At 42.4% G+C, this 19,702-nt stretch overlaps 1 protein-coding gene across 2 annotated transcripts in view; it reads right to left on the bottom strand.

Moving 5' to 3' along the window:
- Positions 1-206: 206 nt before the first annotated feature.
- The window catches only part of BIN2 (bridging integrator 2), a 47,505-nt gene continuing 28,009 nt past the window's right edge, over positions 207-19,702 (bottom strand). For both annotated transcript variants that reach the window (XM_051963643.1, XM_051963644.1), the window contains 8 exons: positions 18,236-18,331; positions 15,629-15,736; positions 15,350-15,435; positions 13,898-13,973; positions 12,405-12,487; positions 7,331-8,027; positions 3,852-3,947; positions 207-653 (listed from right to left, as the gene is read on the bottom strand). In XM_051963643.1, the coding sequence (XP_051819603.1) occupies positions 621-653; positions 3,852-3,947; positions 7,331-8,027; positions 12,405-12,487; positions 13,898-13,973; positions 15,350-15,435; positions 15,629-15,736; positions 18,236-18,331 (1,275 nt within the window). In that variant the 3' untranslated portion in view covers positions 207-620. The remainder of the gene's footprint in view (positions 654-3,851; positions 3,948-7,330; positions 8,028-12,404; positions 12,488-13,897; positions 13,974-15,349; positions 15,436-15,628; positions 15,737-18,235; positions 18,332-19,702) is intronic.

The following is a 19,702-nucleotide window of genomic DNA, read 5'->3' as shown; positions in this document are numbered from 1 at the left end:
TCAGAGGCAAGGCAGAGGTGAATGGGGATGAAGCCCTGACCAGCAACTTCTCCAAAAAAGACTCCAGGATGGCCTTTCTATCTCCATAGTGTCTTGCATATGATATGCAAATTAGTCTTGGTCAGTGTAGAGATGCTCCTCCTAATGATGTAGATCTCAAATCTCAATTCAGATGAACTTAATACTTAGTAGGCACTTAATAAATATTTGTTGAATTAAACAGAAATATATTTATTTGTCTTTAACACTGAAAACTGACCTTCTGGCCTTTAAATCATGCACAACTGTTTTAATCTCCATCACAGTATGTGTTTCTATATGAATACAGAAGTCTCTGTGATGTGTGTGCTTTTTGTTCCAATCCCTAAACCCCCCTTCACTAAAAAGAAAATCAAAACCAGCTTTTTATCATGCTAACAACTCCCCAGTTTGGATGAACTATTTTCTGGGTCAAACTTTCTTCCCCGACTCCCCTGAGGGCCAGCATTCACACTGCCAGAGTGGGAGGCCGACTGGACTGTGGCCTCCTGGACCAGCTGGCTTCTTGTTCCCACAACTGGCACTTCCCCGTTTGGGAAGCTGGCCAGGGAAGGTGTGGGGATCATGGCCAAAGTTCTCACTCAATTTTCTTCTTCATTCGGACATTCCTTCACCTGGAATACAATAGCAACTCCATTAAGAGATTCGGTAGGAAGAAAGCTTCTTGAGGGGAGGCCCTATCCTTCTCATATTTGACTTCCAATAAATGCTGAATTATGTTTGAAATGAACCTCTGCTGAGCTGTCTGAGTGCAGCGAAGGAGGACAGGTCTGCCAGACAGACCAGGTCCAGACTGGGGGATACACTCCATGGTCCTGCCTGGCTGTTTCTTTGGGATGGCGACTTTCCTTAGCACTCCTTAGCATCAGCAGATCCTGGGCTCTCCTTGCCCACTCCCTTGAAGCAGATTCCAGGCTGTGACTTGTTATGCCCAAGCCTGACCCCAGAACCCATCCATCCCTCTATCTTCTGTCTCAGGAGGTTTCCCCGGAGGCAGCTGACCTAATTCTGAGTCGGAAATGCCTTTCAGAGAGAAAGATGCTACTACAGTGGCTTGTGGTCCTCAGAGATCGTTCCCATGGCTTAGAACCCTCGGGGTATTGCCGTCTGTCCACCTCTCCACTGTGTGTGCGGAGGGGCAGAGAGCAGTCCTCTGAGGCAGGAACCCCAGGATGGTTGCTGTCCTGCTGACAGAGATTGATCCTGGGAAAGTGTCCCGGGAGGGAGTCGGGACCTGGTTCTGGGCAGAGGTTTGGCTGGGAATAATTGTCGACATGATAATGGGCTGAGATCCACAAGAAGAGTAAAGTAATTTAGGTTACCCAAGAGGGAGTAGCTCATGAAGGGGAGATGGTCTGAGAGAGACCTGAGGATCAAGGTACTAGAGTACATGGATGAAGAGAGCTTTGTAAGGGAAGGCAGAAGTAGGGATGAAAAGATAATGGTCAAAGAAGGAGGTTTTTAGAATTCTTTCATCAGGCAGTGTTGTGTTTGTGGGGGACGGGCAAGACCAAGGGTGTGAGCCTCTTTGTGTGCAGTTGTGGAGTGGGGCAAAAGTAGCTCAGGAGAAGTGAGCAGGCTGAAGGGCTCAGGGTTTGAAGGACCCTATGGAAGTCCCCCAGCAGGGGGGCAGGGGTAGAGAAGGAGAGAAAATTGTGAGCCAGGAATTAAATTCATTGAGGAAAAAAGGGGAGTGAACTGGGGGGGGGAGGGGCTCTACTGAAAATAGCTTCTGATTGGGGGGTAGGGGTGGGGGGCAGATGTGAATAGCAAGAGCCTCAAAAAAAGAAGGATGGTGAGTGATGGAGGAAGGAGGAGAACCTACAAGTGGCAATGGGGAGCACTGCAGTGACCCCTGAGCTGAGGAGCCTGGACCGTGCCCCTAGGACTGCCCTGGGCTCTGGTTCCTTAGAGTATTTGACCCCAGCCTACACTTTCCCCACCACACTGACTGAGGCCTGGTGCTCAGTCTTCTCTTCCCCAGTTGTCCCTCATTTCTTATCTTCCCCCATTAGAATGTATGCTGGTTGAGCATGGGGACTAACTTATTTAACTAGCTCGGCTCAGTGTCTGGCACGCAGGAAGGCTTGAATACATGTTCTCTTTCTGTCTTTGTCTCTGTCTAATTCTACACATATCTCTATAAAATATCTATGAAAATATAAATACAGACTTTAAATTAGCCAAGTATCCCTTTCAACTCATCTCTCCCCACTAAACCTCACCAGAGCTGGCCTATTTCTGTGCATAAGGTCCTTCTCTTCTGCTCTGTCAGTTGCGAAGAGACCACTATTAGGTCATTTTTTCTGGGGAAATGTTGAGCTCTAGAGAGCAAAACAGAACTGAAACTCAGAGATCCCCAAGGCACCCTCTGTGTGTTTCTAAGACCGTGGACTGGACAACCATCTTTACAGCACAGCACTCATATGTTCGTGTCCTTGGAGACACAAGGAATCCTGGATCTCACTCTGTTGTCCTCCATTTTGCAGATGAGGGCCCGGAGTTCATCAGACAGCCCATGAGAAGAGGCGGACAGAGTCCGATTACTGGACCTTTTCAGTTCACTTCATTTAAAACCAGGGGGCTGTCTGTCCCCTGGCAGTCTATGAAAGGGCTTCTTAAACTGTGGCGTGTGATCCCATGTGGGGTCATGTAACTCCACGCTATGATCATGCTATGACCACATAGAATTATGATTTATTATCAGCAAAGGTTTGATTTGTCCACCTGTTTTATACACCTGTATATCTGGGGTCACCTAAAAATTTTTCAAGTGAAAGGGCTACTAGTGGAGAAAATTAAGAAGCCTGCCCTGGGAGTACCTGTTGTTCTGGTCTTGTAAGTCAAAAGGTTGTACACTTATCCCATCCACATCCCTGTGCTGGGGGGTGCCATGCCCTGTGTTCTGGAAAATCCAGGTAAAATTTGTTTAGCCCTTCTTTTGTACCAGAGGAAAAGTCTTGATTTTTTTTCTTTTTCTTTTACGGGTGTTGTACGGGTGGGTAATGTACGGGTACATTATGAAATTTGGATTGATATGATACAATACCAAACAGATTTTGTGCATTAAGCTTTTTCTGTGTCATCTGCAGCTTCCACAAAATTCCTATTTAATTTCTTATGGCAATCAAAGGGTAACAGGGAAAGTTGTGATGTGGAGAAGATAATTGGAGTTCCAAGCCCCAGTCTAACACTGACTAGCTAGGTGACTCTAAGCAAGATTCTCTATTCTCTAGCTGCTATTTTAACTGTGATCAGTCAGGAAAGGCAATCACACAGGAAGGGAGGCTGAAGAGCCACATTGCAGGCTGCATCCAAGTCAAGGAGGAGGAAGACCGAGAAGAGGCATTTGGCTCTCAGGACATCACAAGAAACTTTGGAGAGAGCAATTTGTGATGATGAGGGCAGTGAGAGGAGAGGAAGTAGGAGGGAAGCAATTGAGCAGGAAAATGTAAGAGGGTTTAATCAGAGCAAGTGAGGATATTTTAAGGATAGGGGAAAATTGGAATGTTTGTAAATTGTGAGGAAGAAGCCAGAAATAGGGAGGGATTAAAGATTAGAGAGTGGGATGGCAGAGGGGACAATCTCCTGGAGAAGATAGGAAGGGAGGGGATTCTAAGGCCTTGGTGAGAAGGGCCATTTATCTCCCCTATTGGAAGGTGACATCCTGTGTATCTGCCTTTGTTTGTGCTCCCTGGGTCTTAGCAATGTCTGGCATACTGTAAATGCTTAATAAGTGTGTGTTGATTGACTGTTGAGTGACTCTTCAGGTGAAACAGTAGGGGAAATATCTGAGTGATGGGGAGAAGTACCTGAAGGGAAATGTCTGAATCCCGCTTCTTGCTCTGGTCTAAGTTCTTGCTTTCCTCACTATTTACCTCTTCTTTTGTACCAAGTTCATAAGAAACCTGCAAAACACAGAAATCACAGACTATTACAGTGTCAAGGTATTTTCTAAACCATTTAGTTCAATGCCTCCATCTTGTAGAGGGACAAACTGAGGTAGTTAGTTAGTGAGAAACCAATGAGATGACACCACCAAGATCCAAAAAGATCTCAAAGAGGAAATTAGTTTGGGAACAAAACAATGGACTTCCCAAGTATGAGGTGGGGGGATGGCAAGCTCCATAGGGCACAGAAAGGGGATGTGCGGCTCCAATTTCATATGATCCAGGGCTGCTTCAAGGGTGCAGTTCAATCCTGGGCATCACAACTTAATCTGAACATTCCAAGTTGAAGAACATTCAGAGGTGACCTGGTCTGAAGCTATGTTGTCTATGATTGAAGGGACAGACGTGTTTAGCCAGAAAAAGAGAAGACTTAGGGGGCCAGTGTCTAAAGGGCTGGCACTAATTGGATATGTCCTTCTTTGCCCCAGAAGGAGAGGCAGGAACTATAGATGGAGGCTACAAAAAGTGAATGGAGGTTCCTTACAGGTAGCACTGTCCATGAGTGGGCTGGGCTCCCTCAGGGTTCTTCCTCCTCAGAAGTCTTTAAGCAGAGACAAGGGGATGAGACATATATAGTGGGGATACCTGGTGGGGGTCATGGAGATCCTCTGCAATCTTCAAATTATGTGAGTTGATCAACAGCTGTGTTTCCCACCTGTCTATATTTCCTTTTAGAATTATAAGCTCTAAAACTACAAAACACTTTCCACACAAATAAAGTCAGATCTAACCAACTGGAAAAATATTAAGTGCTCTTGGATAGGTCGAGCAAATATAATAAGGATGACAATACTCCCCTAAACTAATCTATTTATTTAGCGCTATATCAATCAGACTCTCAAGAAACTATTTTACTGACCTAGAAAAAATAACAACAAAATTCATTTGGAAGAACAAAAGATTAAGAATTTAAAGAGAATTAATGAAAAGAAAAGCAAATGAAGGAGGCCTAATTGCACCTGTTCTAAAACTATATTCTAAAGCAGTGGTCATCAAAATCATTTGGTACTGGCTAAGAAATAGAGCAGTTGATCAATGGAATAGGTTAGGTTCACAGAACAAAATAGTCAATAACCATAGCAATCTAGTGTTTGACAAACCCAAAGACCCCACCTTTTGGGATAAGAATTTACTATTTGACAAAAACTGCTCAGAAAATTGGAAACTAGTCTCGCAGAAACTAGGCATTGACCCACACTTAACACAGTACACCAAGATAAAATCAAAATAGGTTCATGATCTAGGCATAAAAAATAAGATTATAAATAAATTAGAAGAATATAGGATAGTTTACCTCTCAGATCCGTGGAGGAGGAAGTAATTTGTGACCAAAGAAGAACTAGAGAGCATTATTGATCACAAAATAGAAAATTTTGATTATGTCAAGTTAAAAAGCTTTTGTACAAACAAAACTAATGCAGACAAGATTGGAAGGCAAGCAATAAACTAAAAAACATTTTTACAGTTAAAAGTTCTGATAAGGGCCTCATTTCCAAAATATATAGAGAACTGACTCAAATTTATAAGAAATCAAGCCATTCTCCAATTGATAAAGTCAAAGGATATGAACAATTTTCAGATGATAAAATTGAAACTATTTCTATCCATATGAAAAGATGTTCCAAACCATTATTGATCAGAAAAAAGCAAATTAAGACAACTCTGAGATATCACTACATACCTGTTAGATTGGCTAAAATGACAGGAAAAGATAATGACAAATGTTGGAGGGGGTGTGGGAAAACTGGGACACTGACACATTGTTGGTGGAATTGTGAACACATCCAGCCATTCTGGAGAGCAGTTTGGAACTATGCTCAAAAAGTTATCAAACTGTGTATACCCTTTGATCCAGCAGTGCTACTACTGGGCTTAAATCCCAAAGAGATACTAAAGGGAAAGGGACATGTATGTGCAAGAATGTTTGTGGCAGCCCTGTTTGTAGTGGCTAGAAACTGGAAAATGAATGGATGCCCATCAATTGGAGAATGATTGGGTAAATTGTGGTATATGAATGTTATGGAATATTATTGTTCTGTAAGAAATGACCATCAGGATGATTTCAGAAAGGCCTGAAGAGACTTACATGAACTGATGCTGAGTGAAATGAGCAGAACTAGGAGATCATTATACATTTCAACAACAATACTATATGAGGATTAGTTCTGATGGAAGTGGCTCCTTTCAACGATGAGAGGATCCAAATCAGTTCCAATTGATCAGTAATGAACAGAACCAGCTACACTCAGCAAAAGAACACTGGGAAATGAGTGTGGAACACAACATAACATTTATACTCTTTCTGTTATTGTTTGACTGCATTTTTGTTTTTCTTCCCAGGTTATTTTTACCTTATTTCTAAATCTGATTTTTCTTGTGTAGCAAGACAACTGTATAAATATGTATACATATATTGTATTTAACATATACTTTAACATATTTAAGATGTATGGGACTATCTGTCACCTAGGGGAGGGGGTGGAGGGAAGGAGGGGAAAAGTTGGAACAGAAGTTTTTGCAAGGGTCAATGTTGAAAAATTACCCATGCATACGTTTTGTCAATAAAAAGCTATAATAATAATTTTTTAAAATTATATATATAAAGAATTATAAGCTCTTTGAGGACATCTTTATCTTTGCAGTCCCAGCACTGAGCACAGTGCCTGACACATTAAAGGGCCTTTAATAAAGGCACATCAGATTGAACTGATTGTCAAATGGCTAGCAGTTCTTGAACACTTCCTGGGATGAGAATCTCAGAGCCAGTTCTATTTTGGGAGGGCTCCAAGTGTTAAATTGGATATTTTTGGATGATGAAAATTGTCAGATTCAATAAAAGAAACCTCTCAGATTGAACCACAAACTTTTCCTGCCACATACATGGTCCTAATCCTGCTGTAAAGAATAAATCTAATTTTTTCTTTCACATGACAGCTCTTAAAAATTTTGAAGATGACCAGAAGAGCCTTAGTGTCCTCATCTGTAAAATGGGGACAATCATAGCATCTCCTTTTCAGGATCATTTTGAGAAGCCACTGGGGTAGCATATGTATAAGGCTTTATATGCCTTAAAGCTCTGTATAAATGCCACTAGATGATGACGATAATGATAATGGCAGCTGGGTGGATGGGTGCATGGAATGTTGTGGTCAGACTCTTACCACTGTGTGACCCTGGGCAGTCACTGCACCTGTCTGCCTCCATTCCCGAACTGTAAAAGGGGGCCAGCACAGCACCTCGTCCCCAGCATGGGGGTGAGGTGCTCGGGGCGCAGCCGACACTAGCCGATGCTCATTCCCTTCTAAGTTCCTCCCTCCTTATGACTGACGTGCCCCTCTCACCTGCCTGACGGGTGGCGCAGGGAAGCGCTGCTCCAAGCTTCTGGCGTTGCTGTCCCCTGAGCTGAGGCCAGGTGTGCCAGCACCGGGTGGCTCAGCTGGTTTGGGATCAGGGCAGGGCCCCGGGCCCTGGAGCTCGGGAGGAGATGCCTCACCAGCTACCATCACAGATTGGAAATTGGGTGCTCTCTCCCTTGGGCCTGATTCTTTATCCTTGGGAGAAGGTGGGACTCCCGTGGAGACAGGGGCCAGGTCAGGAGGGGGGCCTCCGGCTTGCGGCTCATCTTCAGCCACAGAAGAGGGTCGGGACCCAGCCGGACCATTGCAGGGAGGCACAAACTTTTCCTCAACACTGGGGTGATCCTTGTCCCCTGTCTTCTCTTCATCAAAGGGGTCCTCCTGGAATTCAGGGAAATCTTCCTTCTGGGCGAGCTCCACGTCTGGAGCCTTTTCTTCTTCAAAGACTGATTCTCTTTCCTTCTTCAAGCAAAGGAGGGAGGTGTTGGTGGAAGAAGGGCTTGTGGCAATGGGTATCACAGGAGAGGGACTTCTGGGAGGGGGGCTTGCAGGAGACAGACTTCTGGGAGAAGAATCTGTAGGAGAAGGACTGCTGGGGGAGGCCAGAGGGCTGCCCTCCCCAGAGGTTAAGGAAATACTGGATCTAGGTATGGGAGATGAGATGACCAAGGAGCCTCGGTGCCTAAAAAAAAAAAAAGCAATTGTTTTAAAAAGTCAGCCCCTGCAAGGAATGCTTCAAGCAGAAGAGAAACACTGTCCCTGTGCATTAGTCTTCTTTATTTTCTAAAAGGCTTGTGCCCCCCAGTTTTCTGGTGATAGTTCCTCTCAGTCCACTCTTGCCACTACTTACAGAGGAAATTCTCACTTCATTGGGGGTGAGGGGGGTCCTGCAATTAAGACACAGGTGTTGTCCCTCTTCCTACTGAAGGTAATTAATGGCTCCAAACCCCTTCTATTTCTTTGGTAATCCACCACAAACATACAACCCACCAGGCAACCAGCGTTTATTTAGTCAACTTCAGAGTCAAAAGAGACATTGCTGTTTGCTTTCCAGACCCTCTCATGCCAGAGGCAAGGAGAGGCTGTTGTACCAAAGTTCCCTTTTAATATCGTGACCCAGTTTCTTTTAATGTCGTGACCCAGTTTCTCCAATTGCCCTATTTAGTTATTCTGCCTCAGGTTATAACCTTTCCCTCTTAATATTTACTGAGATAAAGGTCTACCTCAGTTGCTCTGCCCCAAAACCCCAGGCTATAATCATTCCCCCTTAAATAATAGGTCCAACTGTATGCTGATCAGGCACCTGCACAAGCAATGCTCTGAGGATGCCTTGCCTGAGGTAGTTAATTTGGAGCCAGTTTTGTGCAGTAGAGAGATGAAGGTTTTCTATCTTTAGGTTACAGACATTCCTTCTTAATTTTTGACAGGATAAAGGTTTATCCATTTTAGATGTAATTAGAATATCAGTAACCTCCCTCCATTGTGTCATCCTAGGGGCTTCCTCCACCATTAGGTATCCCCACCCAGGTACCTCCCCATTATGTCACTGTTCTTGTTATCTTATTTTAAAAAAGCTTGCTGGCCAAGTACTCGGGGCTGGATTCTTTGAGTTGAGAGTCTCGTCTAGCCCTGGGACCAAGATCCATCTGGTCCCCGTATCTCTCTCCATTTAATAAACTATTGAATTGGTCTCTAACCTCTGTCTTGCTCAGTTTCTTTGGAATTACAAGGCCAAGTGACTTTTTTTTAGGAGAAACAGCTTTATCAGCTTTATAAAATATAAGGGAAAAAACATTCAACTGGGAGCCAGAGGTTGTAGGCTTGAGTCTCCAGCTCTGTCACCTATCAACATGACTGGGAGCAAGTCCCTCAACTTTTGGGGGCCTCATTTTCCTTCTCTGCTATAATTTCTGTGACTCATTCTTTCACTTCATCTGGAACAAAGTCTTTACATTTTCTCCCTTGATAATCTCAGGATCAATAAGGAAAGGGAGTTTTGCTCAGTGGCTGGGAGTAATGTAAGAGAATAAAGAAAACTGGAGAAAGATTGTGGAAGATCTCAGTTTCCCTCCAAGGTACAGGGGAGCTATAGAAGGCTTCTAATCAAGGTGCAATACTATCAGATTGACTGAATCATTTTTTCAATTTATAGCTCCCTGTCCTCCACCAATGCCTAACGGGATGCCTTCTTTGCACCTACTAAATGCTTAATAAGTGTTTTTTGCAGACAATCAAGGATGGGCCTCTGGCCTTAGAAGGTGCCCAAGTGATTTACCCTAAATCCTAAATCACTTCATCTCTCTTGGGTTTCAGTTTCTTTATTAGAAAAAGAGTGGATTGAAGCAGATGATTTCCAAGGACTTTCAAGCTGTGTGATATACATAATATGAGTTATGAGCTCCCAGAATAGGAGAACCAGAGAAATGGGAATACATAATGTAATAAAGAGAAATGGAATGTATGCCATTAAAGAAAGTTAAAATAGGAAAGGACCAATCAATTCATAGAGCATTTGTAATAGGTCCAACTCTATGCTGATCAGGCACCTGCACAAGCACTGCTCTGAGGATGCTTTGCCAGAGGTAGTTAATTTGGAGCCAGTTTTGTGCAGTAGAGAGGAAGGCAGCCTCTAAGAAGTAACCTGAGGGAAAGCTGGCTAAACCAGGTCTCTCATTTAGAGACTGGAGGGCTTTGTTTGGCTGAGGGGGTGGAAGGTAATGCTCATTATCTGGCTGTCCTCCCAGAGAGGACCGAAGGGTCATTTCCCAAGGGCAGTGGTGATCCGTGAGGGGTGTCTCTTATTTCTAATTTATTTTAAAAGCTATGGGAGGTTAATTTCATTCAACTGGTATTTATCAGGCCCCTACCCAGTCCAACTTCTAGGGTTTGGCTTTAACTTCCCTTTCTAAGTTTATTTTACTTCCCTCCCCAGGTAAACAATACATTCTAGCCAGATAAGATTATTCACCACTCCCTGAATAATACCCATCCCTAAAGCATGACAAACTTCTCCCCCTCCATTTCTACCTGTCTAAAAATCCTATTTCTCATATTTCAAATGGCTTCTCCATGAAGCCTCCCCCAGGCCACAGCTTTTCTATTGTTTCCAGTATCCATTTCTTAATTTCCATATCAGACTGTAATAAAAAAAAAGTAGCTAAAGTGCATGGTATATTTTATGTAGCTTATTTGTCCTTGGAAGGGAGGAGGTACCATAGATATGAGTATCTTCATTTACAGATGAGGGTACCGACTTAAGACACTTTAAGTGACTGACATGTAGCCACATAGCAAGTAGGCAAGCAAAAGCAGAACTCACACCTAGGTCTTTCCTGACTATCTTGATTCTGGGACAATGCTTTGAACATAGGTCACGCTCCATAAATGTTGTTTTTAGATAAAAGATAGACAGGAAAATGCTACATGGTCTCTGTCCTCCAATAAATGACAATTTAGAGAGTATGTGTTGGGGAAAGTGCAAGGAGACAAAATAAAAAAGGGCAAGTGAAGGACCAGAGTTTTCATTGTATAGCATGGCTGTTTGCTAAGCAAGTCTCCTCTTCCCCTGAAGGTTCTTCTCTGGTCACTCTGGCTCTTCTCTGAATCTCTGTAGTGCTTGCCATTTATACCATCTATTTGGTTGGTAGCAAGCACTTCCTAATACGGTTAGTCTGTCTGTAGTGCCACAGTTCAATTTTAATGTCCTGAGCCAGTTTCTCTAATCGTCCTACTCAGTTACTCTGCCTCAGGTTATAATCATTCCCTCTTAATGTTTGATAGGATAAAGGTCTTAAATCTTAGACCTCAGGCTATACTTATTCCCTCTTAATGTTTAATGGGATAAAGGTCTTTATCCATTTTAGAATCATTAGAATATCAGGAGCCTCTCCAGTACCTCCCATTATATCATTGTTCTTGTGACCTAATAAAAGAATCTTGTATCAGATATTCACTGCTGGATTCTTGGGGACGATAATCTCATTCAGTCTTGGGACCAAACCACGGGTCCATTTGGTTCCACTATATCTCTCCACTTAATAAACTATTAAATACTCTCTAATCTCTGTCTTACTCAGTTTCTCCAGCATTACATATCTAGTCCTCTCCTAGGGCCTTAAGCTTTGCCAGGACAGGGAGGATTATCATTACATCATAGGCACTTAGTTATATTTTTCAATAACAATGATGTTGATCATGATAAGAGTTATGAGTTTGAAATAGGGACAAGATAATGGGCCTGGCATGGTCACAAAAGCTTTACATAAAAGGTAGATCCTAGGCTAGGTTTTGAAGAATGAATGGGATTATAGAAAATAGAGGGCATTCCAAGAAGAGGATGGAGGGGATAAAATTTTAGCTGTTGCCAGCTAAATAATCCTTCTTTGCCTTATATTTCTCTCTCTTCTCTGCCTCTCTCTTGTTCATATCCATCTCTGTTTGTGTGTCTATGTCTCTCTCTCTCCTCTCTCTGTCTCTTTCCTCTCTTTCCTCTCTGTGTCTCTCTCTGTCTCTCTTCTACCTCATTAGAACAAAACTTTTCCCATGCTTATTCTTATCTGAGATTAGCTAACTTTCTTGCTCTGCCCAATTCTTCTGTTTTTTTCCCTTACTTAGAATCATTTCATTCTGCTAGGTTGCCTGCCTGTCTTCCTTAAGTAAATATCTCAAGATAACCATGCTTGATTTGCAGACTGTTGACTCTGAATTCTTTCAGAGATGACACTACAACTATTCCCCAATACCCCAACATCTTTGACATACCCCAACAGAAGGGAACTGTATGAGCAAAGGCACATAGGCAGGATAGTGTGACTGGAGGGCAAAAAGGAAGTAACTCTTAAAGTAGCACTATCCAGCTGGCATGAAGGAGTCACATAAAGGAATCTTATATATCAACTTTGGAACACAATACACACACACACACACACACACACACACACATCACAGGGAAGGCCATGACTTTTGGACTGAAGGAGGAAAGGGGGATGGGGATGAGGAAGGGACCCAGAAAAGACTCAAAGTTGATCCTGTGATGGAAAGACACCAAAAGATGGCTCACTTGGATACTCCCTTGACCACAAAGACTTTGCTGGAATATTGCTTCTCCAGTTTGCTCATCACTTCATATAGGTCATGGTTCAGCTATAGTGAACAAAAGAAAAAAGGAGGGAATGGTTGTAATAGCTCAACTTGAATCCCCTTTTCTTCTTCCCAACCCTGCTCCTTCTTTTCTTGAAAATTTATGGAATCCCCTCATCTTTTAACAACTAAGCCCAGAGCCCATCTGGTTAGCCCCAAGCTTCTCTGTGGACATCACCTTTCCCTGGCTGTGGTTAGGAACCCCTAACAGAAGTGTAAGGATCAAATCTCCCAGCAGATCTCTCCCAGTAGAAGTTTATGCAAAGAGGCTCGTGAGTCTTTGTTTGCAGATAAGGCCCCACCTTAGCCAGCCGCAGGGCTACTCTGGAGAGTCCCTTACTCACAACCACTCTTCTGGTTCCCTAGTGGCTGCATGCTGCCTGTCTCTCAGGCTGGCAGCATGAGCCCTTCTTCAAAATGCTCTCTGAGAACAATATCAGTTAACTTTCCATTACCCACCTATGGTTTATCTGTGTTGTCAAAGGAACATAGGCAGGTGATATCTAATTCTGTGTGCTGGCTTCCTTCCTTCTTTGTCTGCTTTGAGATGAATAAGCAAATTCCACCTGACTAGATGTCAACTTGTTAGAGATTCCTACTTCTGGAAGGCCCTTAGATTAGATGACCTTCCTTTGCTGCTTTTTAAGCATACTCTAAAAATCATCATAAATCCAATGAAATCCAATTCTCAAAAAGAGAAATTTCAATTTAACATAAAGGAACAATAGCTGTCCCAAAGAGGGTTGGGCTTCCTCTGAACACCAGTGGTTCCTTTTAATACTGGAGTTGTTAAAGCAGAGGTCAGATACTATGGTACTGCAGAAAAAAAAAAATTTTTTTTTTCCTATTAAAGGGAGGGGTTAGACAAAGTGACCATTAGATCCCTCCCAACTCAAAGGTCCTGTGACTGCCTCTGAGCAGGATGCATCAAGACCCTGGAGGAAGGCGATGAAGATGTGGATTAAGACATAAAAGAATCTGAGAATTCTACAAGTAGGAAGATAAAAGAGATCATTTGGCCTTCTTCTGCCTAGAAGGCTGTTCAAACCCAGCCTACTTACCAGAGAAACTCTCCCAAGATTTTAAGATTCACCTCTACCCGGCTAGAGATTCCAGACTTAGCCATTTCAGTCTCTCTTCTAACCTTCTTTACTGGGAGGTTCTTCTATAAGCTGAGGCCTTTCCATCTGACTTATAGCAGAAACCTTTCATATGTATTATTTCACTGAGGGCAGGGCCTATCTTCTACTTCAATTCCCAGGGCTTAGCACATAGTAAATACTTAATAAATAATGCCATTTTGCCCATCAACAAGGAAAAATGGTCTTGGCAAACTCCCAGAGCATCCCCACAACTGTTCCCCTTCGCTCTTCCCCCTCCCCCTGGCATCTCAGTTGGCTGATGGCTTCTTACCTTGCTCATTTCCTTATAGAAAACATCTCTGAGGTTGGAGATGTTCTGGAAGATGGTCACATAGCAGCCAATGCGGCTAACGGGAACCAAACAGAGCCAGGCAAAGCAAACAGTGGGTGAGTATTCAGGAAGGAAGGACTGATAGCTAATATTTATTTGTATAAATACCATCTTAAAAGATGGGAGAGGCTGCATATTCTAATAGAGAAAGCATTAGCTATGAAGTCAGAAGCCCTGGATTTGAATCCTGGTTCGGTCACTAACTAGTTCAGTGACAAGTCACTTCACTTCTAATGGAGCTCAAGTTTGAGTCTATAAAGTGTGTTCTCTATCCTGCAGGATTTTGTGAGAATCAAATGACTAATAATGACAGTCATTCACACTACCATAATTAGTGCTGTAATTTGCAAAGAGCTTTCCTTACAACCACTTGGATAAGGTTGGTACTATGAGCATTATTCCTTCCATTTTTGAGATGAGAAAACTGAGATTTAACGAGATGACTTATCTACAGTCAAAAAGTATTAATAGCTAGGATTTGAGTGCAATCTATTCTTTTTTTTCCCCCCAATCTATTTCTAAGCTCAAGGATCTGTGCTCCATAGAAAAGGCCATTCTCTACCCAGAATGTCACAAACCACTCCCACTTTATGTCTCAAGCTCCAGAATTCTGGGTTGGATGGCAGTCAAATGGTCACAGAGGAGGGGGAGAGGGTGGAATGGAGCACTTGTAGTCCAGGAACTCTGGCATCAAAAAAGGCTGCATTTCCAGTTTGATAGGATAATTTGCCCACCATGGAAGGTGGTATTCTTTTTTTTTTCTGTGACACCTGTGATCCACAAAGCCATGTGTGAAAATCAGTGTTTATTAACTGAATCCCATTTTAACTACCTCAGGAGATCTCACAATTTCAAAAAACTCTAGTTCAATTAAATTTGATTCTATGCAAATTCTACTTAAAGAAATGTAATACTTTTATAAAGTGAAGATTCTTTCAAAATGCCTCCCTTTTTGTTATCTTTTATATTGATCTGGAAGTTCATGCTTGATTCTGTTTAAAGTAATATATTTGTACAAGAAACTATGCTATTAGTGCATTGCATTATTTATTTATTACTTTTTTGTTTAAATTAATACATTTGTACAAGAAACTATGCTATTATCATTAGCTAATTTTGAATGACATTTACAAATGAATCAAGTTGCCCTCTCTTTTTTTATCCTGAAAACCTTGAGAATTAAAAGGGATAGGATTTATTATAGATTTAAAAACAACCTGTCACAAAGGTCACAAAGTGAAACAGTGGCAAGAATTAATAAGGCCTCCAGGAGGCTCTAGCCAGCCAGGTTAGTGGGATTCTTTTCAGGTACACATCCTTGTGTAGAGGGCAGCCCTGGTCTCCCCACTGCCACAATAATTTTGTACTTCTCCAGGCTCCTGGATCCTTTACCTGCTGTAGAGAATAGGCAGCTCTTCCCGTAGCTCCCGGTTCAGGTCCTCAAACACTGTCTGGGCTTTTTGGAACTCCTCCTCTGCCTGGTGGGGGGGAAGAGTCAGACAGCTGAGCCTGTGGCCCCTGCCTCCCACTCCTACCCAGGAACCACCACACTCAAGTTTCCCTCCCCCACCCTTCTCTCCCTAACTCAGAATTTCTGGAGGACAGGCAGGAAGAAAGGGTGGGCTAAAACTCTCATCCAGCCCCCAAATTTGGGGCCTCTCTTCTTGTTACCTTGAGGATTTTAGCCTCGTCCTTCTTCTTGGCATTCTGTACGGCCTCGAGGTGGTGGCGGGCACTGTCATAATCTACCAGTTTCCGACCTCGCTTGGAAATTCTCTCCTGGTCCAGAAAAGAATGAATGAAAAAGGAGTGAAGCTGAGCCAAGGAAACAATATGCAAAACAATTATAACAATGTGGATGGAAGGAATTTAACCAACTCCAACTAAATCAAAAGTAAACATAACAAAATTATAAAGATCAAGTAGAATTCAATGAACAGACATAAAAAAGAGGCCCCTGAATCATCCCTTGGTGGAGGGAGTGGTAGGGGGAGGGAGGTCCTCAGGATTATACATGCACAGTTGTCAAACTTATTCAATGCATTGACCAGTTATTCTGATTTTTTCCCCCTCTCTTAAAAAACTGTTTGTCTTTAAGACAAATCTTTATTTCCTGGATCTTTATTTTGGGGGGCCCTACTTGAATTCCTTGCATTGATCAAATTATCATGACTCAAGTTATTGTATTCAATCAGAAGGCCAAGTTATGATGTCAACCTACAAAGAACCTACTTGCACCCCACTACTTTGCTAACTCTTTTTAGGGTCAACCTGCTTACTGGTGTCACAATGGCTAACTTCTTTAGGAATTTAGCTAGTCTTATGGCATTGAGAATTCATTAGGAACTGCTTGCTTTATGTCAGCAAGTTCATTAGGAACTTTGCCTGTCTTATGTCTTTTATAGCTAGTTCGTTAAATCTATTCCTCCTTGTTAATATGGTCTAATGCTACAATTCTTTTGACACATCTCACGAAACTGGTCCAAAAACCCAGTACATTGGAGGATTCAACCCCTGCCCCCATCTGATGGTCCATATGAAAAGTCCTGGAAATCCAATATATTTTGGGGAGTTTAGCAGGTCAGCACCTCCATACTCCAGTGAGTCTTGCGGCTCTGACCTAAGGCAGTCCCAAATCCAAGTCTAACATTAAATCAAGCCTTGAATTTAAATATAGCTTCTCAGACTGTACTAAATGATCTTCAAAGTCCTCTCTTGCTATAATAGATTGTATGAAAACTTTGAGAGAGCTTATCCCAACCCATAAATCTAGATATCCTGGGATACATGGCCTCTAGAGGTTTTTAGAAAAATAAAAATTTTTCAAATTAGTATATGAACTAATAGGGCAGTGGGGCCAAACCATTACTCACTGCCACTATTGGATAGTTGTCATCTTCAAAGGCAGCATGGCCCAGTAAATAGAGTGTCAGGAAGAACTAGGTTAAAATCCTATTTTCTATACACACTAGTTGAGTGATGGTAGACAATCACTTAATATTTCTGAGGGTATACAGGTGCTACCTGTAAGGACTATCTTGCAGTATGTTTGTGAGACTGAAATGAGATCACTGACATAAAGTGCTTTATACATCAATTCTTGTCATTGTTAGCTAGCTGACAATTAGCATAATGATGCCTCACAACGTGGGTTTCTGACCAGGTGTCCTGAAAATACCCACACTCCTCTGCCTGGAATCACAGGCTATAACCTGAGGCAGAGGGAATTCTGTGGAAACGTGGATAGTACTACTCTCTGACAAGTACATCTTTATTCTTTTTTCCTCAATCTCAACTTCCAATCTAATTTCCTTTTCCTCTCTTTTTATATTCCTTTTCCTCTATACTCTATTCTTTCCTTCTCTCCTGCCAGTATCCCAGAACTGGAACTCAAAGAATTCAGGATTTAGCTAGGACCTTCATAATGATTCACGGAGGTGTTTCCTCACACTAATGTCTTCAGCCTTGGAAATGGTGGACTTGTGGGTTAAGGCAAATGGGGTAATTCAGCCATTAGCAGTGGAGCAAGGTAAGAGAAATTAAAGCTACCCTAAAATGGACAATATGAAAAACATCCTTGATTATATGTAATACTTGATCGAGGACAATACTGCTAACACCAACCTTTTCTTAGGGAACCTCTATTCTTACCACATAGACATGTGTTCTTTCACCCAGTTTCACACAGTTTAGCAAAGAGAAAACAGAGGGCCAAAGAGGTGAATGGACTCCTCTAGAGCCACAGAGATTGAATTATAACACTGGTCTCTTTCTACCCTAAACTGTTGTAGACTCTAAGGGGCTTCTCTGACCCAATCCAACATTAAACCAAGTTTTAAATTTAAACATAACCTCCTGTCATCTTTAACCCTCCAATCTAACCCCAATCCTTCAGTCCTAGCCCTTCCTCTAATCTCTGCCTGAAACCTAACCCTCTGGCCCCATTCTAACTCTTCCCCCACATCAGAATCTCCTGGTGCTTTGTACCCCTCTTAGGATCCCTTATGCTCTATTCTGGCTTGTTTGTGCAATAGTCTTCTTTTCCCTATTAGACTATAAGCTTTTTGAAAGAATCAAAAACTAAGGTTGTAGGATCAGAAGATGACAGGATTTGGAGCTGGAGGACTTTAGAAGTCATCTAGTGATATTTACTTTTGAAACTTTGGCACTTGGTCCACATTAAGGAGGTGCTTAATAAATGTAGCCTTGGGCCCTGATCTGTTCTGATCTGCCTCACTTTGGATCCTAACCCTGACACTAAGCTGATGAAGCAGATACCTTAACTTCGCTGAACTGGTAAATGTAGTTCTCCATAGTTCTCACGACCTGGTCAGCCAGTTTCTCTTCATAGTCTTCCCAAAGGAGATTATTATTCTGTGGGGAAGAACATGGAGGTGAAGGGGTAGTTTGCGGAGAATGTCCAGCATCTTTTTCCTCAGTAGCAGCCACCCACTAAGTTAATACCCTTGGGTGATGTTGGGCAGTCACACCCCTGTCTTGAATTGTGTATCATATCTTGTTTTGGGTTCTGTGAGGGAAGATCCAGAGGGTGAGAGATAGAGCCTCTGCCCTTTCCTAATCTGAGAGAGAAGATGAGTTATACTAACATAGGGAAAATGACTTTCAGGTACTAATTTTGGGGATGACATCTATAGATGATAATAATTTTCAATATTCCAATGGTGCTCTGATCTCATATATGTGAGCATTTCCTCTAATGGTGCAGGCCTCTATCACTCAGGCTTGCTTCTCTACATCCTCCCATTGGATTCAGAGGGTTGTACTAAATGATCTTCAAAGTCCTCTCTTGCTATAATAGATCATATGAAAACTTTGAGAGAGCTTATCCCAACCAATAAATCTAGATATCCTGGGAGTATAAACCATGACCTCTAGAGGTTTTTAGAAAATAAAAAGTTTTCAAATTAGTATATGAACTAATAAGGCAGTGGGACCAAACCATTTTGGGATGAAGGAAGAATTGAGAAGGAGAATTTGATGAAGTTAGTCTTCAGAGGCTTCCTGACAAAAGAAAAGGATGGGTTTTGGAAAGGATGGTTAAAGACCAGATAATTGACATCTATAGATGATAATTTTCAATATTTCAATGGTGCTCTGATCTCATATATGTGAGCATTTCCTCCAATGGTGCAGGCCTCCATCACCCAGGCTTGCTTCTCTCCATCCTCCCATTAATCCCAGGGACCTTTTCAAGCTTTCGTTGCATTGTAACCCATCAAAACCCTCATTTTATCTAAGAAAGTTTCAGATTTCCCTCTCTCTCTCTCTCCCCCCTCCATACTGAGCCTGGCATTTTTACTGGTGAGAACTAAAAAGGAGTGCCTCTTAGCTCTTTAGCCTTGACTGAAGCTGAGAGTTCCAGCATGGTCCAAACTTCCAGGGAGGAGAGCAGCAAGTGAAAGGAGAAAGCAGCTATTGGCAAAGGGCCAGTGAGGAGCGAACAATGGCGTTTTCTGTGAGCTTCCCAGGCATCTCCAATCCTGTAAACTTTCAAAATCCTTCCCTTGTCACCCTGCTTGACAGTGCCCTCTCTTCTCCCTGATCTCCCCTAACCCTTGGTTCTGGCCTTCTCCAGAACCCTGCTCATGTAACCTCATGTGTTACAGTGATTTCTCTTTGTGTCTCATTCTCCTGCTGGATGTAAGCTCCATGAAGGCAGGACCGTGACCATGTCTTTCACAATCTCTCTCTATCCCCCTGGGCTTGGCCTGTCATGTTTACAAA

Source organism: Antechinus flavipes, chromosome 5 (assembly GCF_016432865.1).
Source record: "Antechinus flavipes isolate AdamAnt ecotype Samford, QLD, Australia chromosome 5, AdamAnt_v2, whole genome shotgun sequence".
NCBI classification, from domain to species: Eukaryota; Metazoa; Chordata; class Mammalia; order Dasyuromorphia; family Dasyuridae; genus Antechinus; species Antechinus flavipes.
The sequence above is the reverse complement of the archived record's forward strand: the minus strand, read 5'-3'. Positions and strand labels throughout refer to the sequence as shown.